General features: G+C 38.3%; 1 protein-coding gene across 8 annotated transcripts in view; it reads left to right on the forward strand.

Moving 5' to 3' along the window:
* The window catches only part of septin9a (septin 9a), an 87240-nt gene that overhangs the window by 44116 nt on the left and 15676 nt on the right, over positions 1 to 27448 (forward strand). For 4 of the 8 annotated variants that reach the window (XM_058769209.1, XM_058769211.1, XM_058769210.1 and 1 more), the window contains one exon: positions 25018 to 25218. In XM_058769209.1, the coding sequence (XP_058625192.1) occupies positions 25018 to 25218 (201 nt within the window). Of the gene's footprint in view, positions 1 to 4477; positions 4550 to 10636; positions 10677 to 21110; positions 21353 to 22078; positions 22222 to 22308; positions 22416 to 25017; positions 25219 to 27448 lie in introns of those variants that run through there. The other 4 variants (XM_058769213.1, XM_058769216.1, XM_058769215.1 and 1 more) reach the window with 4 other exon arrangements.

A 27448-nucleotide genomic window follows, 5' to 3' on the forward strand; every position in this document is an offset into this window, starting at 1 on the left:
AATGTTTCTTGAGTCAAATAAATTGTAATGATTTCTAAAAGATCATGTGACACGTAGAAGAAAAATTCTGCTTTGCATCACAGGAATAACATATTTTATTATATATTAAAATTGAAAACCTTTTTTTTTTTTTTTTTTCTTTGTAATATTTCACAATATTGCTTTTATTTTTTTTTTACTTTATTTTGATCAAAGTCAGCCTTGATGAGCAGAAGATATTTTTCAAAATCATTAATTGTGTTGTTTTCAAATTTTTGGCAGGTACTTTAATAATAATAATTCTATATACTTTATTATAATATATTATAGTACTTCATTACACTGCCCATCCAAAAAAAAAAAGAAAGTCTCCACCTGGATTTAACTAAGCAAATACACTGTAAAAAAAAAAAAAAAAAAGGTTGAGCGAACTTAAAAAAAAAATTGTTTTACCAGCTTCAGCAGATTTTTGAGTTTGCTCAACTTATTTTTGTTGGAGATTCTCAAATTTATGTTGTATAAAAACAACAAGTTGAGAAAACTCAAAAATCTGCTGTAGCTGGTTGGCTCAACTTTTTTTTTTTTTTTTACAGTGTAGGTAAGAGCCTCCCATTGGATAATTACTGCATGGATGATTGTTTCAGCTGGCAACAAGTTATTTAACCCTAACTGATGCAGTGAGTAACTTCTCATTTCTTAAACAACCGTGTCGGAAGACACATCCTGTGGTGGTGGAAAAGATTTTAATCTGTTTCAGAAGGGTCAAATTGTTGGCATGCATCAAGCAAAGAAAACATCTAAGGAGATTGCTGAAACTACTAAAATTGGGTTAAGAACTGTCCAACGCATTGTTAAAAACTGGAAGGACAGTGGGGAAGAAATGTGGTCAAAAAAATCCTGAATGGTCGTGATCGGCGATCACTTAAACATTTGGCGAAATCAAATTGTAAAAAAACAACAGTAGAACTCACGGCTGTGTTTAATAGTGAAAGTAAGAGCATTTCCACATGCACAATACGAAGGGAACTCAAGGGATTGGGACTAAACAGCTGTGTAGCCTTAAGAAAACCACTTATCAGTGAGGCTAATCGGAAAAAAAGGTTTCAATTTGCTAGGGAGCATAAAGATTGGACTCTGGAGCAATGGAAGAAGGTCTTGTGGTCTGATGAGTCCAGAATTTACCCTGTTCCGGAGTGATGGGCACATCAGGGTAAGAAGAGAGGCGGATGAAGTGATCCACCCATCATGCCTAGCGCCTACTGTACAAGCCTGTGGGGACAGTGCTATTATCTGGGGTTGCTGCAGTTGGTCAGGTCTAGGTTCAGCAATGTTATGTGCCCAAAGAATGAGGTCAGCTGACTACCTGAATATACTGAATGACCAGGTTATTCCATCAACGGATTTTTTCTTCCCTGATGGCACGGGCATATTCCAAGATGACAATGCCAGGATTCATCGGGCTCAAATTGTGAAAGAGTGGTTCAGGGTGCATGAGACATCATTTTCGCACATGGATTGGCCACCACAGAGTCCAGACTTTAACCCCATTGAGAATCTTTGGGATGTGCTGGAGACTCTCCCATCATCAATACAAGATCTTGGCGAAAAATTAATGCAACTCTGGATGGGAATAAATGTTGTGACATTGCAGAAGCTTATCGAAATGATGCCATTATCTTTTAATGTGCTAAAATATATATTTTTAATAAGTGCTGGGGGCGTGGCTTGTGGGCATGGCTTGGGGCGTGGTCAGATTTTCCTTCTTTTTTGTCTCTAGCTGATCACATGCCTGAATGATAGAGCTTAGAAGAGCCAGGACAATTTTTTATAAAACTCCGATTGGATTCATCTGAAAGAAGAAAGTCATATACACCTAGGATGCCTCGAGGGTGAGTAAATCGCAGGCTAATTAAAATTTTTGGATGAACTAACCCTTTAAGTACACTAGATGACCATGCAACTTTTCTAGAGGGGCTGAAGGAGTGAGCTCCTGAGAGGAGTGGAATGCTAGGAGCGCTCTTAATGTTAGTGTGTTTGGCACATGCATTCTCCTCAGAGAGCCCTGCGAATGTCAGCGATGGGATGATCTAGAAGTTTCCAGCCTTTTTTGTTGTTTCTTTTTTCTTGTGTGAGAAGTTACCGAGGAGACTGAGAAACAAAAGAGAGCAAGAAAGGGTGATCTGGAGGTTAGCGCTGCTCATTGATGCAGCGGTTAATGTCATGGTTTGTCAAGCGATCACAGTATCTGACCACATCTGTGCTTTCAGGCCTCTATGTGTCACATTTTTAGCTGCTTCTCTTCTGCTATTTGGCCAGAGACGAGTAGATTGAAAATGAAAAGTTACTTATGTTAGGATTCTTGAAACGTTGGTATTGATCTCATTTTGAGGCTTCACCACATCAGCAAATTTTCCACTAGTCACACACACACACTCTCTCTCACTCTCTCTCTCTCTCTCACTCTCTCACTCTCTCACTCACTCACTCACTCACTCACTCACTCACTCACTCACTCACTCACTCACTCACTCACTCACTCACTCACTCACTCACTCACTCACTCACTCACTCACTCACTCACTCACTCACTCACTCCACACACACACCACACACACCACACACACCACACACACACCACACACACACAGACAGAGTGTTGGATGTCTGAGTTGGCTTTGCTCGGTAGTTATCACTCAGTCCAGAACTATTCCTGTGAATAGTCCCCTTTTGTGATAACTTTTTGCGTCTCTCTAAAACAAAGTGCTGGCAAGATTTTCCAGCTACATCCACATCAAGTTCATTTAGACCAATAATTTCCAGATATTAAAGAATAAGTGAAAGAAAAAGTGGAGATTGAGAACCACTTGGCTGTGAGAGGAAGTAATAAATTCAGGATGTGGTTTTGATGGCTATTGTGTGCGGTTACATTTCTCCTCATAAGTCATTTCAGGTTGAATTCCTATTAGAGTTGTGAGCTGTGTTATCAAAGGACTCTCACTTGCTCGCTTTCTCTTTCCTTTCTCTCTCTCTCTCTCTGCAGCTGCTTTGAGGACCAGTAGGAGTCACTGTTCTACACGAGTCTTACCTTTTTCCATCAGGTGAAGATATTACAGTTTGACAAACCTGTTTTTGAGATCAGATCTCTGTAATATATGATTCACTGTGGTCTATGGCCACACTGAACTACTTAAATGCAAGTAGTTTTTTCATTTTACTTCTATTACAGTATTAATGTACATTATGATGCTGTGGAATCATTCAGCCTCATTCTTTCTTTATTCAAACACGTCTGCTTGTGTTGTAGCATTGGTTATTGAAATTTAGTGGAAATTTGTGTAGGCCCCCTGGTGAGGACGACTGAAGACAGGCTTGTGACAATACAATAAATATATCTTTGTTCAGGACTGAAAATGTTTCCAGAACTCTGTTTCATGTTATTTTAAGGAAAGTAAGAATAGGTGCATTTTGGTACAGAGGGAGTCTCTGAGGTCTGTGGTCTTTGTTAAGCCCTATTCGGACGGGATTAGTTTTACATGGAGAGGTGGGGTAAAGTAATTTTTACCAGAGCTTCTCAGTGATTTTAGTCCCGTCCGAATGCACCATCTCAGTAATCATTACGGATGATGTCGGTAAAGATTACGGCGACGTTTACCTTCTTTTGACATATTCCTTTAACTCCCCCCCCATGTGTGCATCCCTCAGGACCATGACACACACACACACACACACACACACACACACACACACACTGCCTCATGAGGCGCCTGCGTGCTTCATTTGAAATGAAGTTTACTGTGGCGACTTTGAAATGCTAATAGCTAGAGTTTATTTTTCTTTGGTCGCCTTTCCCTCATTTCACACAAACAGTAGGCGTTTACGTAGTTTTGATGCATGCTGAATCTCTGCGTATGTGTATCTGTGGATGTTTTCTCTTCGGTCAGCAGTTCTATATTAACTCTTTGATTTTAAGCTTCACTTTGTTTTGTTTTTTCTCCCACAGAAAGGGTTGATGCTGAGGTCACTTAGTCAGTAGTTTTTGCCTTGGCTTAGATCAGTGGTTTTAAACTGGTTTTGCTTCAGGACCTAGATTTAACAGTGGGAATTAAGTGATGACCCAACACAGTAACAAAATTATTAATCATGAACGTTTTTAAAACATTGAAATGTTTTTTATTTTATTTTATAACCCATACAGAACCAACCTGCCTTTTCTGGTCACGACGTATCAGTTGAGAACCAATGGCCTAAAATAGGTCTCTGGTCCTGTCCGAGAGAGACGGTTTGAAATGAAAAGCAGTCTAGATGGAGCAGTTTTTCTACTGAATCATCTTCGAGTCCTTGTTCTCACGTGTCCTCCTCAGGCTCACGGTGCTGGAGAGAACAAAAGAGCTGCTGTGTGGTGCGGAAGCGAGTGGTGGTTTCTCATCTGCATGAAGCATGCTGCTGTGCTGGACGCATGGTGACAAACAAGCCTTTGACTGCGTCTGACTATGTTTTCTCTAACGGCCTCCTCACCATGACTCTACATTCCCAACAGCTCTGGAAAACAGGGCGGAAGCCGCCCACTGAGGTTTGCTGCTTAATCAGTGTTTCCCATGTAAAAGGTTAAAAATAAAAAAAGATTGCCTGGATTTTTTTGTGTTCTTTTAATGCTATTTAGCATGTTGGTATGTACATTTTAGGTTGTTTATGTAACATTTGGCAGAATGTCATGAAGCTTATCACAATATATCAGATTCAGTCTCTTTAGGATTTTCTTTGACTTTGTGTTGGCTGTCATGTCCTCTCTGTGTTACTAGGGATATAAAAGCTAAAGTAAGTGTGTGTGTGTTTAAAGTTCTAGAAACAAATGTAAGTCATGCATAGGTTGCAGTGGTGGCGTTTCACAGAACCATAGGGTATTGGGGGGTGAGGAGGGGGTTTGTGGGTGTTGATAAATAAAACAATCCCGTAGCACACTGAAGCACTAAAATACAGGGTGGAAAGACAGAAAGAGGAAAAAAATCTATTATTAAACAGCACTGCGTCATCAGCGTTGGCATTGTATCAGACACTTGCACTTAACATTATATGAAAATCAAGCTCAAATGGAGTTAATAATGTTTTTGACCAGAGAATGACGGAGATGGAGTGTTTTGTCTGTCATTAGAACGGCTGTAACTGTTATCTGAGGGAGCAAGTGCATTGCATTAGCCTACATGCTTTCGTCAACTTTTACAGGTTATATAACATTAATTGTAGCTATATAGGCTCTTAGTTTTTCTTGTTGTTTAATACACTTGGCCAAAGTTTCAAATGAAGCGCTTATGCACAGGATAGCTATTTAAAACGTACAAAATTATATTGGCTAGATGGCAAATAACCTACTTCTCTGCTCTTCAAACACACAAAAACATTAGCCTTTACAGACATAGTGTTTGAGTAAAGAAAACGCAGTACTGTTCAAACATAAATTATTTATTTACCCTTGCACTGCGAAAAAACAGATCTGTCTCCAGGCTGTGCGAGGTGCTGAATGGAGGTGGGGTGAGGTTTCGCTGAGAGCTAGATGATCCAATGGCGATACGAAGTTTTTAATGCTTATCATTGGTTAAATATTTTTAAAACCCTCTGATTTAAAATAATAAGAAGAATTATAATAGAGATATGAAGTTTGGATAATTTTTCACAGCACACCTGACTGGGCTAGGGTATGGCAACTGCCATACATAAACGCTGTCCCTGGTCGGTTGATTGTCCTGAAAAAAATGTAAAGCATGACTCTGTAGTCAGGTTGTGGTGTATTTAATTTTTTATATAAAACAAGTATTGATGTTTTTCACTACACATAGGTTTTTAACTACGATATGTTAGTAATTTGCAGTAATTGCTACATTTTACAAATGTAATTTAACTCTGTGAGCATTTTATATTTACAAATTATATAACAATAAATTATGACATAGTGTGCAGTTTTTTTTTTTTTTTTATGCCATTTTAGTTGATGCTTCTGTCGCATTATTCTCATTTTGACAGCCTCATCTGTGTATTTCATGAGCAGTGGCAGAAGGGTAGAGTTTGCAAACAAGGGATCAAACAGACTCGCAAGCTCAGTATGTGTCTATAGACTCTGTCTCTCTCTGTCAGTGTCTCTGGCTGTTGGCCCTGACTCTGCGGGGCCGTAGTGTGAAGGCAGCCCTCCATAACTGTGAGTGTGTGATTTTTGTGCAGCTCTTATCTTTTACAAACCCCAGGCTTCCTCTTTCTCGACTTGGGCCTTGTGGTTTTGACTGGGGATGAGCGTGTACAGCTGGCTCCCCTGCTCTTGTGTCGGGGTCAGAGACCCTGTGTGTCAGCTGTACCCCCCACACCCAGGGCCAGACGGACGCGCTGGCATGGCTTGTGAGCCGCTTGTGGCCATATTGTGTGTCTCTTGGCATCCAGCAGGAATAATGATATCTGCTCTTATCTGTCTATCTGCGTGTTCTTCAGGGGATAAACTCAATCCCAGCAGTGCGAGCCAAGCTGTTGATCGGACAAATTAACACTGGATCCAAGGATGGGGGTCACTGTGCAGTCAGAGGGCTGAGGAGACAGGCGGTTGTAAAGTGATACTGCTGTTGTTTTGTTGTGAAGCATGTTGCGTGATCAGTTATCTGATATAGCTTTTTCTGCATATGTCATGATAATGGGCATTCTCTCAGTGACCTGCTGTGACGTGTCAGAATGCAGATGAATTTCTTTTTCTTCTGTTCTGAAATCGAGTTGTGACTACTGACTAGGGATGCACCTATATTACAGTTCTGGCCAATTCGATAATGATTATTTACATTTTGCAAATGATAACTTATAAAAGTCCAATACTAAAATTCTATACTGTTTTTCAAAATAAATGAAATTGAACAACCGCAAAAACAAAACATTTTAAATGCTAGAAGTAGATGTAGACATCACAACCACTGGTGTTAACATTAACTAAAACTATCAAAAACAATTTTTTGTCATTGAAATAAAGCTAAAATAGAATAAAATATAAACATTGGGTGAAAAACTTAAAATAAAAAATAAAAAATCCTAATTAGACTGACAGAGTTCTGGCATGAAACTCTAGATGGCGCAGTCTGATGGATCTACCTCAGTATGATATAATGACATCACGTTATAGCTGATTGGTTCTCTCCTATATCTGTAGCCAATGAGCTTGCTGCTCAACATGCAAATATTTGGCTAATGCTTTTGACCAAACGCCAAGACCAAACACATTAACATTGTCATGTACGTTACCACGCCAATCCCTCTGAGAGTTGTCATGACTAGTGGTCGACCGATATGGGTTTTTTTGACAGCCGATGCCGATATCTTGGAAAGCAGGGTGGCCGATATTATATTAATTAATATTTAATAAATTTTAAATCATTTGAAAATGGATACAAAAAAATAAATGTGAAAAATAAACATAATTATACTTTTGGCACTCTTCGTGTGAAATTTATTAACTATGTGAAGTGGTATACTGTAAATGTATACATTTTCTGCCCCCATGTCTTGAATTTGTGATCATTCTAAATGTATTTTAATACACTGAATCATGCAGTGAAAGAACTCTAAATGCGCACACGCACTAGTCTAGACTTCACGTAATGTATGCATGTGAATGGTTTTTGCAAAATACTCGGTAATGTCAAATCACACATCGTTAAAACAACAATTACGATATTATTGTGGACGATATATATCTCACACCCCTAGACAACACAGTAATAAACTGTTGTGAAAAATGTTACTTTGTTAAAGGCCATACACAAAATAAATTGGTAGACGTGTTTACACAGAATTTCTGTCTAAGACTAATAAATGCTGGCTGTTTTGGCATACAAAACCTGAAGCAAAATGGAAGCAGAATACACAGTTCTGTTATAATGATCTCTACTTGCTACCAAGAGACAAGCACTAAATATCTTTTAAAGATTTCAGTAACCTGGCAGAGTTTTTGGTAAAAATCCTAAAGTGAATTTATCCTCGTCCTGTAGCAGCCCTTTACCTTGCCTACAGTAATGCATATGACCTGCTTTCTCAGCACAGCTCCCAGCCGACCCAGTTATCAAATGCAGAGTGGTTTATGGTTATCTGAGACTGTTTGACTTTATATAAAGTAATAGCAGTCACTCTGTTTACTCTTGTGGTTTAAGTAGGAAGAAATCTAAATTAACCAGTGGGACCCTGATGTGAGTGAGTAATCCGTGCCAAATCATGAGCTAATAATGATCTGATTCCAAGCTCTTGTTTGTTTCATGTGGACTGGGGTTTCCCACAGCAAAGATGCAAATAAATAACAATTATTTGAGCAGATGATTTAGTTCACTTAAGATGGTTAATAATGTTCCAATGAAGGAAACTAGCAGTAAGCATAATTTTGAACTAGAAGTTAAACCCAATTACTTAAGATAATAATTCCTGATTGGAATGTTTACTAGCTAGAATTCAGGTGACTTTGTATTGAAAGTTGCTTCTCTATGTGCTCTGTGAGGCGTTTTGGTCATAACCCAATCTCAGATGGGCTCATGTATTACATACTCTCACAGCCATGTAAACTGTGCACTTGTGACCACTGTAAAAGTGAAGCCTTAAGACAAATGGTTTGCATTAGTCTAGGAGAAGAATAAATCAGCACTGGGGAACAAAGATGGCGCAGCTCCATTGTTTATCTGATGTAAGACCTCCTAGCAAGGGAACAAATGTCTCGCTCTCCCCTCCAGCTTCTTTCTCTCCTTCTTTCTCTCCTTCTGACATCTGCATGCAGGGCTTTCCAGAAACTGAAAAGGGAACATGGTTGGAGAAAGTCAGTAGATGCTGTATGGCTGCCAAAAACACTGGAGAAGGGTGCATGTAGAGCTTGATCATTGCATGATGGCTGCATGTTCACAAGATCTCCTGCTTTCTTATGTTGGAGGAGAGGAGCAGATCTCGCTGGGTTCCTACAAGTAGCATCTGGGAAAACTTTGGCAAATGAGTAGGTTTCTTTTTTTATTTGGGGGGGAAAATGCTCAAACAATTAAGCAAATGCCTGTGCTGTTCTAACCACAGGTTTGAGCGGTTTATCTAGTATGCGGTCTCCTTTTAAACACAGAGTTTGTTGCTTTCACAAGCACTTAAGAAGAAAAGCAGAAAGGAGGCTTGCCGAAAAAGTGCAGAGATGCAGAGAGCGAAGGATTTGCCCTTAGAGAACAGGAACGCTGGCTCTTGGAATTGTTGTAAACCCAGCCAAACATCGGAAGGGTTTATTTTCGCTCCGCATTAATAAAAACTGATGTTGAAACTCGAGCCCCCCCTCTGGTGGGTGAAAGAAGGGAAGTGGCTTATTGTCGAGCAATTTATGATGCTCTACATCAGGAGTTGCCATCAATGCTGCCTGTTCAGTTTCATGGTACACGTTTGGAGTGACCACAATAATCTGGCACGTCTGATTCGATGAAGTAAACAAGGTTATTATTAGTCTTAACTCATTTTCCCTCCAACATACAACTTGCAGCATGAGACTAGACATGAAATAGAAATGCACAGTAATTTTCCATACATGGGTCATTGAAAAGCGGACAGAGGGACTCCTCGATTAAGAGTGTAATCTAAGCCTCCCTGTACTGTCGATAGATTCTGTAAAAGTTACGTTGTGGTTTTCCTTCTAAACTTGGTGAGGAATGATGTGAGATCTGCTTTTGATTTAGGGACACTAATTGAAAAGCATGTGTTTTTTTGGCGGGGTTTGAACTAAAGACTAAACAAAAAATAAAAAGATACAGTGGGGTTACAAAATGTATTTATTTATTACAAATTATATTATTAGTGTTGGGATCTTGTGCAGGAATTTGGAAGCAAGAAATTTGATTAGTGGCCTCAAATAGTGCACATTTTTTAAATCCGTTTAATAATACATTGCTGGAAATACTTTAGTTGTAGAATTGATTTTATTAGTTATGATGTGAATTTCATAAAATCCTAAAGTGATTTTCATTTCAGATTTATATCAGTTTTGTTTAAGTAAATAAGGTGAATATGTATGACATGCGCGCACACACTAAATGTAGCTTATTAATCAGCTTATAAAAAAGCTTGTAAATCCATACAGAATGAGTTTTTTTTTTGAGAATGTAAAAATGCAGAGTTTTCTGCAAGTTTCCCATACGATAGAATGTATGGTTTGTACAATATAAAAACCATTACGCCTATGGTGAGTCCCCACAAGGATAGTAAACCAGACGTGTGTGTAAATAATATATCTCTCTCAAAATTTCTCACTGAATAGTTGAGATCTTACAAATTCTTGGAAGAATTGGAAGAACAAAAGCTCGGCTCAGGTAATTCAGAACTCATAAATCATTGGTGCTGGACAGTCTAAACTCTTGCTCTGTTTTCTCTCAATTCAGGACTGGGGAGGGATAGACAGGCAGCCGCTTAGCTGTGTGTGTGTGTGTGTGTGTGTGTGTGTGTGTGTGTGTGTGTCTATGTGTGCGTGCTTTGTCAGGCAGATGGGCCTCCTGCTTTCTCTCTCTCTCTCTCTCTCTTTCCTCTGGCCATCTCTTTTCACTGAGTTCTCTGGAGTTACAGAGGGGTGTGGTGAGCTAGTGTCACATGACACTGTGTAGGTGGAGTCAGAGAGAAGCCCAGAGACTCCAGCTGAGGCTCACACTGGAGGTTTAAGGCTGAGCAGGGACGAGCAGAGGGTAGGTCAACACACTTTCACTCTCTCTTCCTCTCTTTTTCCTTTTCTTTCACTCGATTTCTCCCATTCTGTTTGTGTATTGCTGCCTCTTGCTTCTTTACAAGCATTTACTAACATTGCAGAAAAGTTAACTTAAAAACAAGCTGGACGTTTGTGTGTGTATATGTTGTTGTGTCTGTAAATACATGTTTGTATATGTATGATTTTTCCATGTTCACGCCTGAGACTCGGCCTGTTTTCCATGTTAGAGCTTCACGGATGTTTAAACTGGAAAGTTCTGAGCAGGGAAGATTTATTAGGTCTCTTTAAGCATCTGTGAGTTTGCAGAGGGGGTGTGTTTGCCTGTTCTGTTCTCCTTTTTCATCCTTTACTCCCTGTCTGCACCTTCTGTCTTGGCCTTGTAATTAAACCTGTGCAGGTTACAGGGCTGCATGAGACTCAGACACACTAGCCCTGTGTAATTTCACCTCCTCAAAGCCTAATTTTTCCTATAATTTTTCTGTAGGATTTGCTTAATTGACTCAAGGAAATATGTAATCACAATGCAAAAAACGTAATCCTAAAAACAGGCTTCGTTTTCTTAAAAATATATTGTACTGTTTATACTCATTTATATGCCTACCCACATCCTGCAGGGGACAAGGAAGAAATCCACACACTCTCTTCCTCTCATCCTGGTCATGTCTGTTATTATCTGTTTGTTTGTGTGTGAAAAACACCCAGGTGTTTTTCTCATCCATTTACTTCAGCCCATTTCTGTTGCTACCAATGACACTTTCACAGACTTGTCACCATTTGTTGAGGTGTTAAAAATTAGAGCTGTCTAGAATAACAGCAAAGTCAGCATTTGATTCTGTTGTCAACAGGTTTGACATACAGCCATAGCTTGATATAAAGTAAAGTCACTAACGCTAAAAATAAATAGTTTAGGCCAAGAATCATTAGCACACTCTGTATGTGTCATTGTAGGTGGCCATTTGGAGCATGTCAGAGACTGTTAGATGTATTGAAAGCCAGAGGTGTTCACTGCTAACAAAGTGAAACCACTTCTACTGTCTTTCCTACAGCACATTTCGTTCTTCGCTTCGGAGAATTTTCTCATTTTGATGAGTCATCTCAAACTCCTCACTGCCCTTTCTCTATTTATACAGTCGACATACTCATATTCTCCCAAACCCAGAGCAGCAGACCTCTGAGGGTTTCAGCCCACTTCCACTGAAAACTCCACAGGACTTTTAGAAGGATTCTTGCGGGATGCAAATGTTTTCCATAATTGGCTTTGTTGGGCATATTCATGGTGTGTGTGGTTCTGCTTTCCTGTATATGTCTGCTAGCATTAAACCCTTTGGTCTTTGGCAGTAATGAAGCGTGGTCACCCTGTACCTTCTGTGGTGAGGAGTGTCATAAACACCTGCCCGGCACATGAGGTTATCACAAACATGCTTTCATTGGCACTGCGAGTGTCTGTCATCACACCTGTAAAGCCAGTACTGATTTGCAATGCAAAGTATTTGGGAATGTCTAGATTTAACGGATGGTAAGAAATGAAATTCATGCCTCCAGCTGTAATTAATTCTTTCCGTGGACTCTTTCAATGGTCATTCTTGTTCCTGTGAACAACTGAATCCTGTTTACCATCATTATGAATAGGGCTGGGTATCGTTCAAAATTTTTCGATACCGATATCTTGACTTCGATACCGGTTCCTGAACGATACTCTTTTCGATATCAGTTTTAACAAGATTACATTATCTAAAAAAACCCGAACAATTTTACACATTGCTACATTTACACTAGTGTGTGTTTGTTTTAAAACGCATCTCAGACAGAATCATTATTTCTATTCATTTTCCACTGATTTACTGATGAGCATTAGTAGCTTCCAGTGCTGTCTGCCTGTGTTCTGTCTTCCATGATCGCTGTTCTGACTCAGAGGTAATAACATATTTCAGCAACATTACATGGCCAAAACACACATTAGACGCAATCGGAAGTTATTACAAGCACTCGATGGTGGTTTAAAGTGAGTTTTGAGTAAAAGCGGAATATAAATCTTATTTATTGTCTTGTATTATGATGCTACAGTGTGCATGAATGGTCACATAACGCGTTTTCGGTCGTGTAGTATGGACGGCCTTCTTCACATGATCGGAACTCCACGCAGCTCCCGCCTCTGCACTACTCTCCATTGGAAATCAATGACTTCCGTTCTGTCGCTTGTCGGAGATAGTGGAAAGCTGGCCTGAAACGCAGTGGAAACGCCAGTATGACGAGGATCGTTTTCATTTTAAAACAAAAACGCACCAGTGTAAATGTAGCCTTATATCTAAGGGGGCTGGGATGCATTCACACTAGCCTCACGCGTGAGCCACATCTCTGAGTGTAACCGGTGTAAACTAGTAGGTGTGTTCAACTTGACGCAGACTGACTGTGCAGACCGATCGGTGTATTACAGTACCATGAGAGCTATAGAGAGCAGACTGCTCTGTACGCTTTCGAATCGCTCTCATGGATGTCAAACACTGTTCGATCTGCACTGCGCCGCTTCTAGTCCAACACACCTAGTGCTGCAGGCTTATTGGCTCACTGAGGCTGATGAGATTAACCCCATAGGTATCGAAATTTGGTACTGAACGACGAGATGTTTTTCGATACTCGATGGTATCGAGGCAATTCAGTTGGTGCCTAAAAAGTATTGAAATCGATACCCAGCCTAAATTATGAGTGTGAATTATTAAAGTAGCTTTCAAGATAAACAATAAAAGTGACCTTAGGCTATTTAAGCATAAGTAAACATTCATTTTTTCATAAACGGTAGCTTGCTTTTCTGGTCTGTTCACATTTGAAGTATTGTCTGGCGGTTTTACTGTATTTGGTCACATTGGTCATGAGACCTGTTTCATGGATCAACAACTCAAGATGGTTTCTGAGCATATTTGGACAATCATATGACTGAGCTATGTGAATGTGTTCATTTATCTCCATACAGATAGCGTGCAGGAATCTCTATTTGAGCCTGTATCTGAAGAACTGATAGTGAATTTAAAAGGCCCTTTTGCAAAAGGAATGCTGAGGAATCACTCGCGTTCTTTCTCTCACGTGATCTTCACTGATCTTCCACATTGCAGAAGTGATGACACTGTGCTGTATTAGCTTTGCCTCGATTCCCAGATGTTGCGTTTCTTCTGGGTGTCGTCAAAGACGCCACTTTCACCTTGAGGTCAGATCCATGATCCATCTTTCAAAGGTCATTCCGGTCATTCCACAGATACACTTTAACCCCTCAAGACTACCATTGGATCATGTGTTAGGAATGCCAGGGAAAGATTTCCAGAGGCCCTATCACTCCAGCTATGGTTTACAGGTGGCCCATATCTGTTTAGCCAGAGGAACAGATTGCGGATGACTTCATTTCGACTAAAAGCTAATTGGCAGAACATTTCCTCTTTGCGTATGTAATATTTTGGCAGTCAGGAACGTTAGTACATACTATAACAACATTAGGAGTTGGTGAGCTTGTTAGCCAAGTCACATTTATTTTCATTTCAGTTTCTTCAAACGTAAAATTGGATGAGCATACCGTTTCGGAATGTTTCCTGTTCCATGTTGTTTTTCACATTGTCCTTATCGCTCACTCACACTTCTGCTGTCCTTTGCCAGTTTGGGAGTACGATATCCCTCACTTCCAGACGTTTTTCCATTGTGTGCATGACACCATCTGCTTTTACAACCCCGAGCATCAGAGGTCATCCTCACCGGCCCAGCACTCTGTGTTTGTGTAGAGTTAACATCAATTTCCCTTCTGCATTGAACTGCTCTCTGTGGGAGGCCACAATTTGCTTATTCCCTTGTTGATCTTCCCACTCTGACCTTGCTTGAATCGTTCTGTAAGTCTCTAACTGGCTGGATCTTGCCTCTGTGTTTCTTTGGTAGTTTTCCGGAGCTTAATCATAATCTTTCAGATAATTGTATGCATCTCATTGTATATTGCATATCCTGGGGCATATTCCAGGCAGTACTTAGTGTTTTTTTTTTTTTTTCCTGGAATCATTTGCTTCTGAGAAGTAAAGGTTTTAGCAAAGTGATGGCTCCCCTGAGGAATGGTGTTCCCCCTGCAGTCTTCGAAATGGTAATGGTACCATATTTGACAAAAATATAGTGTAGAAGACAAGATATATGATTCATCTTGCCATTTTTTTTTTTCTTGGAATCTTGTTGGGGAATGTGTAAGGAGAAGAACAGACATATTGAACGAGTTTGTGACCATTTTTCCAGAGCTCACAGGAAAGGTCTTATCAGCTGAATATATTTTACATACAGTATATGCGTTTGTTATACAGTTCATGTCTGTCTGGTCATGTGGGGTTCCTCTCCAGCAATGGAATGATGGCTGCTTCATACAGGTGCTTCAATTAGGGCTAGAGATGCACCACATATTTGTACTATATTGGTTATCAACATATATTAGATATTGTAAATTAATCTGTATGACTCAGTATTGGATACACACTACTGTTTAAAAGTTTGGGGTCAGTACATAAATAATTTTTTTTTAGTTTTTTTTTTTTTTTTTTAGTTTTTTGGAAAGAAGTCTCTTACGCTCACCGAGGCTGCATTTATTTAGTAAAATCAATAATTAGGGGTGTCGAAATTAATCGTTGGATTGCAATGCGGATGTGAACGATTCTGCATCGATGCAGTAATAGACCATAATCGATTATAGCCTATGACATTATTCGCATACTGCACTCTGTATTTTAAAATCTGAGCTTGGCTTTTTCCCGCCTGTGTGTGTGTGCTAGAGACAAACGCGGCGGTCTTCATTGCACAGAATATGCGCTGTGAGACACATGCACATTGCTAGTGCTTCCACTCCCTGTTAATTTAGTCTTTTACTTTAGAAAAGCTTTCATTTCTGCCGTTTGGAATGCAGTACGTACAGTGTTTCCCATACATTGATTTATTTGTGGCGCCCGTCACAATATCAAAACTGGCCGCCACAATTAGATTTTTTGAATAAACGAGCACTGCACTTCTTAAAATCGAAACACTGTGTGGGTGATTTTATATCACTGTATTTCTGAAGGAAACCGACTGTCTTAAGAAACTTTTGGATGTCATTTTCACTTCATCTTGCATATAATGTCTGATAAAGCAGCGTTTGTGAGCGGAGCGCTGCTTTGTGTACAGCGTTACCGGCAGAAACCGCTATTTCTCCGCGCTCTAAAAGCGCCTCCTGCTGGCAGAGAATGAATTTGCATATATGCCGCCAAGAATAGAGTCCAAGTCTGTGGGAAACACTGATGTAATATTGATGCACGAAACTCTTGTACTGACAGACTTTTGCTTTGTGTTTGTTTGTCCTGAAGCTCACGGCTGCGGTTAAATGCACTCGCATCTACTTTTATGATACGAAATTTATGTAAACAGTCAGTTATGTTTTCAGAAAAGGACAAAACATCTGATATGTGGAAATAAATGTGTGCATTATTGTGAATGCAGTCTATTAAAGCTGCCAGTGTGTATGATCTCATCGGTAAAATCAAATGGCAATAGTGCTGAGGAAAAAAGAAAAAAACATAACTATGATTATCTGTAAACTTCACTTGTAATAGTCTTTTCCCCCCTTTATTACTTTATATTTGCTTGTATGTTTTGAAGCTATATTTACTTTTTAATTCTTAACATTAATTAATTAATATATTAATTAACAATTATTTTAAAAAAGTAGCCTGCTTACATAATTTAATAAATGCACAAAATAAATTTGATCTAATTGTGATGCTTCGTGATATCGAATTGAATCGAATCGTTGACACCCCTATCAATAATACTGTGAAATATTAAAATTTAAAATACCTTATTAAAAAATTGAAACTAAATCTTATGTAACATTATAAATGTCTTTTACTGTCACTTTTGAACAATTTAATACATTCTCGAGGATAAAAGTATATATTTTTTTTATTTTGACAAGTAGTATAAATAGTGTATAATTTTAGATCAGTAGTTAATATGAAAATAATTATCAGCTTATCAGTATTGAGCAGAATTTTCCCTACTAACAGACTGTCTTAGTCCTCTTCGGCTAAATATAATCGGTTAGTCTTGATAGTTAGAAGACCACTCATACTTGTAAAGATGCCTTTCTTTACAGATGGCCCAAACAGGAAGTTGCTGCTAATTCATGAAATATGGTCTCACAGCTTGATCTGAGCTCTGTGGACTCCGCTTAGTCTGGGATGAGACCGTTTCTTTCTCTGTATGCTGTTGCAAATCCTCTGGGGCAGCTTTACAAGTGTCCCACCACGAACACAGTCCGTGATTTGCAACCTTTACCTCAGACTGGGAGGAATAAATCAGTCGTTCAGTCTGACTTCCTCTCTCCGTACTCTTTTTGCTGGCATCTATTTACAAAGCTATTGAATGCTTGGAGACTTGACAGCGTTAGAAGAAAGATGTTTTTTGCCTGTAATTGAAAACAGAGAGCGACTAACACCGTCCAACTCTCGAGTTTCTGATGGAAAGTTTTGTTTTTGTCCGTTGAGATCTTGGGGTCTTGTTGGATTGTTTTTAACAAATCACTGTGTTATGCAAAAGGCTAATTTAAAAAATAACATGTAATGTAAACCGTAGTTGGATTTTCACTGTTGTTGATAATAGCTCCTTGTGTTGTTTGTAATGGCAGGAAGTGTGATTTGGTTCTCATTACATCAAAAATGTACAATTCTGTTCTGATGATGGCTTGGAAACAGATTTGTTATTTGTAGGGATGCCATGTTGGTTAAAAACAAGTCTCGGGGTTCCAACATTCTCCAATCCAGGAAACGGCTATCAGCCACAGGACTGTGTTCACCTCTCCTCTCACCCTTACGTTGTTTTTCTCTGCGGGAGTTTCAGTGTTCAGTTGGCCTGTCTAACTGTTATCTCCTCAGGCATGGAGTCTGTTAGCGGTGGAGGCCCCCAAACCTGTCAGTCGACACCGTGTCTGTCATAGCAGTTCACTTAGTGATGACTCACAGGAATGAGAGCGGATTGCATACATTTTCACTATTGCCTTTTATGTTGAGTTATTAAAGTGCCTTTTTAAAATTTGAATGTATTAATCTGAAAATAAGAAACATCATTATTTATTCACTGTCCCGTTGGTTGTTGGTTCTTTAAAAAAACAAAATAAATTGTGTATGTTTGTTTGCATTTATATATCTGTGTGTGTGTGTGCCAATTTTTTTAACATAGATTTTTATATAAATAAATATCAGCCAGTTCCTCAGACTGAGCTTTATTTGGCTTCAGATGATCTTTACATAATACACAAGCAAATTAGAATGATTTCTGAAGGATCATGTGAAACTGAAGACTGGAGTAATGTTATGTAATATTTAACTGGAGTAAATAATTTGTGTTTAAAATATATTCAAATAGAACATTTATTTAATTATATTTTGAATTATTTATCCCTTTATTATTTTACTTTGTAATTTCACAATATTACTGTCTTTATGGTAACACTTTAGAGTAGGTAACACACATCCTATTCACTATTACCTAAGAGGTTTCCCTCAATAAACTCCTAGTTTGCTGCTTATTAATAGTTAGTAAGGTAGTTGTTAAGTTTAGGTATTTGGTAGGTTTAAGGGATCTAAAATATGGACATGCAGAATAAGGCATTGATATGTGCTTTATAATTACTAATAAACAGCCAATATGCTTGCTAATAAGCGACTAGTTAATCGTGAGAATAGGTCCTGTATGGTCCTACAATCTTGAACATAGATTTTTAAATAAATATCAGCCGTTCCTCAGACTGAGCTTTATATGTCTATATCGATGACTTTTATGTAATACACACAAAATATATAAGTCTTATGCACTTTTTTACTTTATAGTGCTTTTGTGTCTTTTATGATGCTTGAAAATTCACATTATCATTTATTAGAATTGCTTGTCATATGCAAGACGAATCAGTTCTGCTTTACATGAAGGAATGGAGAATGGAGACAAAATGTATATTTTTGAGTAAAATGTTCCTTTAAATTACTACAGCTGTTTGCACAGAGCCTAAGTTGAGAAAGCTTGTAGTGATAATACCCATAATATTATAATTAAGAACGGAGTAGAGAATTGGGACTTTAGGGGTTTGTTGCAACCAGGAACTGAAGGTTAGTTTGTCTAATAAATTTCTGTTGGGACACAATCTACACAAGCAGGCTCTAATATTCCATCTTAGCCTTAATTTAGTGGGTTTTTTTGCTCTTATAATGGGATTTTAATGTCTTCCAGCTGTTTTGCTAATTTGGCAAGTTTGTAATGCTCAGGCTAATGGCACTGGGGATTTATGGGGTCACTCTGATTGTGCACAAGCACCTGTGTTCACAGCTCCTTTTACAGGCATGGATTTCCATTCTGTATGACAGGCCGTGGGGTCAGTTTACTTTTCTGAGTTGCACAGTATCACTCAGGAAAGACATCGCACGTGGTCCTGGATGAAGGGAAATCATAGATTCATTGGTCACTTTTTTTCCTCTGTTGTGACTCTGTCTGTTTTCAGGGAGTTTATATGCTTTCAATATGTTTCATAGCGATGGCTGATGGGTTTATTCCATTAGATGCTGAAGCTGATCCAAGAACAGATGGGTACAAAAATGTGTCACAGGCAAACATTTCTACAAAACAGTTCTGAAGAACTTCTTGTACATTGCCAAGAAATCTTTGATAAACTGGCATGGCAAGTTCTTCTCTGTATAGGGAAAAAAGGTTTTAAATGACTTAAGTGTGTTCAGTGAGGCAAAAACAACCCAATGTTTGTGTTTGATCAGGCTTTGTGCTGTTTGTAGATTCTTTCGTCAATGCAGGTGGGCTTTCTAGAGACATCCAGCTATTGTAAAGCACTCTCCTTGATTGAGGGTATTAAGATGCCGGACATTACTGTGAGCCAGAGAGGATCTCCTCCAAATCACCCTTAGGGCAGCAAATAAAGAAGATCCCATTTGTAGATACTAGCTGCACTCTGAACCAAATAAAATAAGAGACAGTAAAGATTTCCATTTGAATTAAATGCTGTTCTTTTAAGCTTTCCATTTATCAAAGAATCCTGAAATAAAATGTATCTCCGTCTTCACAAAAATAGTGAGCAGTACGGTTTTTAAAATTGGTAGATGTTTCTTGAGCGGCAAATCGGTAAATAAGAATGATTTCTGAAAAATCATGTGACACTGAAGACTGGAGTAATGATGCTGAAAATGCTGAAAATTAGTATTAAAGATATTAAAATATAATATTTGTTTAATCATATTTTAAATGATTTATTTCTTTTATTGTTTTGCTTTTTAATTTCACAATATTACTGTCTTTATGGTAACACTTTAGAATAGCAAACACACATTCGCTATTAACTAAGAGGTTTCCCTCAATAAACTCCTAGTTTGCTGCTTATTAATAGTTAGTAATGTAGTTAAGTTTAGGTATTTGGTAGGTTTAAACGATCTAAAATGTGGCCATGCAGAATATGGCATTGATATGTGCTTTATAATTACTAATAAACAGCCAATATGCTTGTGCTTGCTAATAAGCAACTAGTTAATATTGAGAATAGGTCCTTACTGCTGTTATTGTCGCTACTATATTTTTGGTCAAATAAATGCAACCTTGGTGGACATGAGCCTTTTTTTTTTTTCTTTTTTAAATGAAATTTATTCAGTACTAACATTTGAAATGTGCACATGTATACATAATTTACATATACAGTAGTCAACATTTGAAGTGGATCAACACCTTTCATCAGAGTTGTCCTAAAACCTAAAACCAAAATGCGTTCTTGTCTTAGGACAACTTTGATTTAACTTTTTTGATCCACTTCAAATGTTGACTGTATACCATATTTACACACATGCCATATATTTAAAATGACAGATGTAAGGACAGGATGCGTGTATTTATTTTTGTAATGTTTGTGGTTTCTAGTTTGAAGTTTTAGGAGCCAATGTGGAGCCGATTTTCTCTGGCCCAGAACTTTTCTGTGGTGGAAATGTGTGAGAAGGCTTTAGATTGGGCTCCGGCACCCTGCCTGAATCTGCCAGGAACTGCTTTCTTTTTTCTTAAAGGCATGTTGTAGTGTATATTAGATCAATTCCTTTGAGTCAGGAATAGGCCTGAATACTGTTCTGGTACTGGAACTTTTTGTTCTTTGTTCCTGTTGAGGGAGGTTTTTGTATTGGACATTTATGCTTACTGACAATACAGTGGCTTTGGCCAAAGTCAGCATAGGCTAGGGATGCACCGAATATTCGGCCACCGAAAATTTTCGGCCGAAAATGGTCCAAAAGTGCATTTTCGGTTTTCGGCCTAAATACTTTTATCACCGAAACAATACAGCCGAAATGTGATGACGCAAACGGAAACCGCGACCTGCACGTGCTTGTCTGAAGCAACATGTCTGCGGTGTAGACGTAGTTCAGTATATCTGAGAAAGACCCACGGACAGCGATTTGCAAAACATGTAATGCCGAAATTTCAAGAGGGGGTGCATCTGCAAAGACTTTCTCCACGTCGGGTTTAATTTATCACCTGAAATCCAAACATTCCGATCGCTACGCTGAATATGAGAGGAACGCGGCAGAGGAAAGAAAAATGCCTCCGAGCACGCCCACTCCATCTGAGGCGGACATTTTTGAAAAGGCAAGGAAGTTTCCCAGTGATGGTGTCGAGGCAAAGGGCATTACACAAAAGCTAACATATGGGCTATGGCAGTCTTTGTTTTGATACACTATTATGTTGAAGGCCTACAGAGAAAATATTGTTGTATCTTTAAGCAGTTGCACTTGTTCTGAATGCACTTTCTTGTAGTAGTCCTACAGAGAAAAATTTAAAATGTACTTGACCTAAATGCACTTTGTTTTTATGAGAGAACATTTAATTTTACAACCTTTCAGCAGGCCAGTAGGCCTGTACATTATTATTTAATGTACACATGAGTGGGGTCAAGTTAAACATTTTAGTTTGAATTTTATTTTATACTGTGCATTGTTGCAATGTGCTAAATAAATATTTGCATAATTTGTAATTGATTTATTCTTTGAAACTTTAAAATTAATTTATGCAATTGCAATGCCTTGATTTTAGTAAAGTTAGTACATAGTCATAGCCATAAATGCAATGGTACTAATAATTGGCATAATTTCTTTCGGTGTTTCGGTTTTCGGCCTTGGTTTCCTCTCTTTCGGTTTTCAGTTTCGGCCAAGAATTTTCATTTCGGTGCATCCCTAGCATAGGCCATTTTGATGCTGCTTTACCTCAGTTTAATCTCTGTTGACCATGGTATAAAGAGGCTAGAGATGACCTTTTCATTGTAAAGTGCTCTTTCACTCTCTGCATTCATCACTTTGTATTTACCCAGGAGGAGGATGTCGGGGCGGATGCCAAGAAGTGAAATGTAACGGGGAAGGTGATTCCTGCCTTGACCTGACTGAATGTAGAGTAGGAGGGGATGCGAACGGATCTAAATGAACTGAGGAAGTGGTCTGTTGGTCATTAGAGGTGGAAGCTAGGTGTGTCTCCTCACCGGCTGCAGTATAACTGCAGTATAAACAGTGTAAGGGAAATATGACTCTTTATTCATACAGTCTTCTTCATAGGAAAAGTGTTGTTGCCACATGCCTGCCATCTGTTCTCAGAATACTTAATCAGAGCAGAAAGAGCTAGATCAGCTGTCTGAACACAGGAGGATTCACTCCTCATTCAGGTAAGAGTAAGAGTGTTGTGAGGAGCCTTTTTCCATGCTGGAAGGGTGTTTTAGTTGTTCCTCCTGGCTTTACGGGTTTGTGTTTCCAGGCTATGCTAACAAACGAAAGCTCAGAGTGTAATCCTGTCAGCATATTTGTACATGGAGATATTTGACTAAAGACACTGAATAGAACAATTTAGTGAGTGGTACCATATCAGTCATCTCAGAATATTAGTTTTTTTTTTTTTTTTTCAGGTATCTCTTCATTTTTGTTGTTTTTTGAATTTTTGAATGCTCCAATTATTTTGTTGAACTTTAAAGCCTTTGATTTTTATTTTTAGTGTTTTATTATAATAATAGTGTATTGTATTTAGACATTTGTTTATATAGACAAAATAGTACACAATATTGGGAGCTGATATTGGACAGAATTTATATCCTGTATATCATGCTTTATTGTATAATTATTTTGTTTATTTGTTTTGGCTACATATTTAGAAAGTAGCCTATTTATTTATTTAGACAATAGTTTTCCATTATAATATCTGACATTTATAGGTAATATTATAATATTGCGTATTTTAGTTTTCAGTGTTTTTAAACGATTTGTATTTATTTGTTTTATTTAGACTTTTAATTGGGTGTTTGGACATTATATATGTAGCCAAAATAGTGTATGATTTTAATATCTGCCATTTATTGGTTATTAGTCAGAATTTTAATATCTGTGAGTCACTATCTTAGTTTTTAGTATTTTATTTAAAAAATATTTCTATCATTATTTTAGCTTGTAGTGTTTATATCTATTTATATTTATTTGTTTTATTTTATACATTATTTTAGAGCTTATTTGTAGAGGGGAAAAAAACTATGAAATTCTTATATCTGACATTTATGGGTCATTGAACGTATTTTTAATATCTGTGCATCAATGTTATCATCAAAATGACTGTGCAATTATTGCACGTACTTTTCCAAATAACTTGAATAGTTGCTTGTCTGTTCTCTGTGTCATAAAAGACAGATGTCCTCCTCTCTCTCATCACAGTCAAGGTGAGACTTAAACATCTTTCTACTCACTGCTTCAGTCTCGTCACCCTGTCAACTGTGAACATGCATTCTAAACGTATCAATTACTATTCAGAACAAGTTTCTGTGCTGACGGTTGCCCTGCCGTACCTGTAATGTAATGTAACATTGGAGAGTCTCTGGGGACGAGCGGGTCTTTTGTGAAGCTAGGAATCCAGTGGCTGTGGGTTTGTTGGCTTGACGCCCTGTCAGGGAGGAGAGAAGCCGATAGGCTTTCTGAATAACTGTACCGAGCCCTGAGAGCTGCCAGTGGATCAGGTTACTGACTTGAATTTTTAACTGCTTTGTCTGCTGGAAGGACCCACTGATCTATGGGGCTCACTATGGGGCCGCAGGCTTTGAGATGGGGCTCTTTTTACTTCTGTTTGCATCTTCTACCTAAAACAAGAAAGTTGTACAAACTTCTTGTGGTGTTTGCCTGAATTTTCTCTGCTACCACAGTGTTATCATCACTACATGAGTGTCTTATCACTGGTTATGGGTGTTTCACACACAAAGAAAGTGCCTCCTGTCTTTTTTACCATGAAGGCTGGTGGAAGTTTCTGTTTTAAATGTCAGGTATTTCTTATCTAGTTCTTGTGAAGTCACATGATGTAACTCAATCTTGTATAGAAGAAAAAATGCATTTTGAATTGTAAAAAATAAAATAAAAATAATTATTTTGCCTTAATGTATATCTCGAGACCTATAGTTTAGCATCTGTCATAATGGTGCCTTTTAGACCTAGAGTTGATGGGCATTTCTTATTCAGATAATGTGTGGATATTTTTCCAGTGTGTCTGCAGCATGATTGGGTGGAAATCTGATCGTTCTTGTCGCACTTGAATTCGGGTTGCGTTTAACTGAAGCATTTCTGTAATTTACGGAACTTTAAAAACATTGAAAGAATGCATTCAAAATACTTTCTGTCATGTCTTGCATTTCCTTTCATTTCAACCCCTCAGAAAAGATAACAAATGAGATTCCAAGTCATTTCTCACATTTCTCAGTCTGTCAGGGTGACGTGATTTATTTATCAGTGCAACCTTGTTATATATTACTTTCATAGCAGAACGACAATGCATATGCATTTACACCCTCATTTAAATGTGGTCAAAATCTGTTCCATATGGTTTCAGCGATCCGATCATATTCCAGACACAATGCGCCTTGGCTTTCGGCGTATTGTAATGTAGTGTGATCCCAACCTGATTTTCGAGGGGTCATGAGATTGTTGTACTCTAATGTCAGTAGATGATTTTGAGAGGGGCTCTTTCACATGATGGATGCATTCGAAGAGAGATGAGAACATTTTTGGCCCAATAATACGCCTCAAATAAATGGATATTTATTTAAATCGAGAAGTAAAAATGTGCTAGCTGGAGAAGAGTCCCCTGTTTATTATGTCTATTCTCCAGCTGTGTAGAAGCACATTCTCTCCAAGAGTGTCTAAAACGGCTTATAAAATACCCTGCGGTGTAATGCTGTTGAGTGCATATGAGCATTGAAACAAAATACCCCATGATATATCTTCTCCTCTTCATGTCTGCAGGGTCAGAGGTCATTTCCAGCTACAGCAGCAGTAGCAGCAGCAGTAGCATCATGGCAGAGTCTGTTATACCAGAGATGCCCCCAGCCATGTGCCTGGAGAAGCCCAGCGTCGACTTCAGCTATGTGGGCATCGATGCCATCCTGGAGCAGATGAGGAGGAAGGCCATGAAACAGGGCTTTGAGCTCAACATCATGGTAGTGGGTGAGTCAACATTTCAAGCATTGATCTCTGGGAAATCAGTCAGATACGTTTCTATTAAATGCTTGCACTATTATGTGGTACTGGATCAGTAGATGGTTCTTTTTTCTTATAACCCAGTAGCTTTATTTCAGACATTTTCTAAAAAGTCTAAAATTGTATTTTAATAAGATTTTGTCATGTCCCTCCCACATTTCAGTAAAAGCCTTGCTATAAAAATACTGTAATTTATGCATTATGAAGCATTTAATTACTTCAACCTTTAATAAAACAATCTTATGGTAATCAAAGCTTCAATTTTCCATAACACTTCCAACCACACACCTACGCCAGACAATTACACGCAGGCTTTCATAGCAGTGCTCAATTAAATGCCACCAGTCAGGCTGTTATTCCATGTTCGTTCTTACATGTTAGTGTGTTCCTGTGTGCGCTTGTTCATGTTTTATCTTTAGGCTCATGAGGTTGCATATCTGTTGCAGTTTCTGTTTTTAGTCTATTAGATGCATTATTCTGTTAATGAGTTTAATTACATTCACATCTTCAGAAGACAAAGAATAAAACTTGCTGTAGTTAAACTGGCATTCATGAACTGACATATTCAATGATTACATAATCGTTCTAGTGCACTGAATGTGTTATTTGGTGTTAGCATACAGTTCATTCTCAGAAGTGGTAATAGTCAGCAATACTTGACATGCCGCATACAGTACTTTAGGAGACTGACATATTTGTACTTTGAGATGATGGTTTGATGTGGTGCATGGATTAATAGTGGCATGACTCTTGTGGTGTTTTTGCAAATCACGCTCGCAGCCAATTTCATTGGTCTACTCACTCAAATAGTCACCTGTCAAGAAAAGTTCAGACTTCATGAATTCAGCTACGAGTTCAGAGTGACAAACAGTAATGCTGTCAATCAGGATGGGCTAACAATTCTATACTAACTAGGTTAGGGTTTATTATTTGTTTCGGCATTGTGATTGACAACCAATGAAATCTTTAGAATCGGCTGCAGTTTCCATGTAAATGGTTTGGGGAAAAATATCATGCATATGTGTCCCATGCTGGCAAAATGAGTCGGAATGCGCACAGGCTAATTTTGACCTTTTCTCTGCTCACCTCTCGCACTGCCTCTCATCTGAAGTACACGCATAAAGACGACAGACACCGTCGGCGCTATAAGTGAGTGTTTGGGGAACAACATTGGATGTGTAACTTATATTAGATCCGTGCATTACACTAAGGCCTATGTCTGTCTCATTAATGTTAATCAAACAATAAAAAAGGCGACCACTCGCTGCTCTTGATTGAACTGCTTTTGTAGTTTTAATAATCAATTTATTTTTATTGAACACACTTAAGTGATTTTTACATTTGACTGTTTTTCTTGTTTGAATGCTTATGTTTAGATGTAAAATGAAGAAGTAGGTAATGCACTTGTTTCTTTCTTATGTTTGTTTATTTTTTGCATCGGTTCTTATGACAACAAAGATAAAATAAAAATAGCTGTATTTGTGCTTATTAATCTAGTAATGATTATTAAGAAAAGAAGTGGAGTAATGTTGCTGGGTGATTTTGCTTTGGAACCTTCAGAAAACTTTAAATCAGTTTTTCTCTTCATTTACTTTTCCGACTCCATCGACTGCGAACAGGTGTAGCTCAGTCATTTTTCGTCTGATTCCAACAAATCATACATCATTTTGAAGAATGATTTGAATGTAAAAATACAAATAACTCATTTTTGAAAATTTGTTCATTGTGACTCATTTTGCCAGCACAGGTCTCATATGATTCTTTGACACATATTTGTCAAAAGTTTGTCAAAACATCCTCGCCATTGGGTAGAGAGAGGGGAGCGGGATTGGCAAAGGACCTTGAGACGGGAATCGAACTCGGGTCGCCATGAGCGCAGTTGTACTGTATGTCGATGCACTAACCACGAGGCTATCGGCACCGACCCATGACACATGTTTGAAAAGTAGATTTTCACATTTTCTCAATATATGAGCACCACTGTGGTAATTGTTGCCAGGGCGTTGCTATGTTAATATCACATGTGTTTTAGCTCAATGTTGCTAAGTTGTTCAGGGTCATTGCCATAGTGTTTCTATTTGAGTTAAAACAGCCCACCAAGTGTCTATGGTAGGGCTGCAACGATTAGTCGACATTATTGACAACGTCGACAATAAAAAAATTGTCAACAAACATTTTTGTTGTCGAGTAATCGTTT

This window comes from Onychostoma macrolepis, chromosome 03 (genome assembly GCF_012432095.1).
Source record: "Onychostoma macrolepis isolate SWU-2019 chromosome 03, ASM1243209v1, whole genome shotgun sequence".
NCBI classification, from domain to species: Eukaryota; Metazoa; Chordata; class Actinopteri; order Cypriniformes; family Cyprinidae; genus Onychostoma; species Onychostoma macrolepis.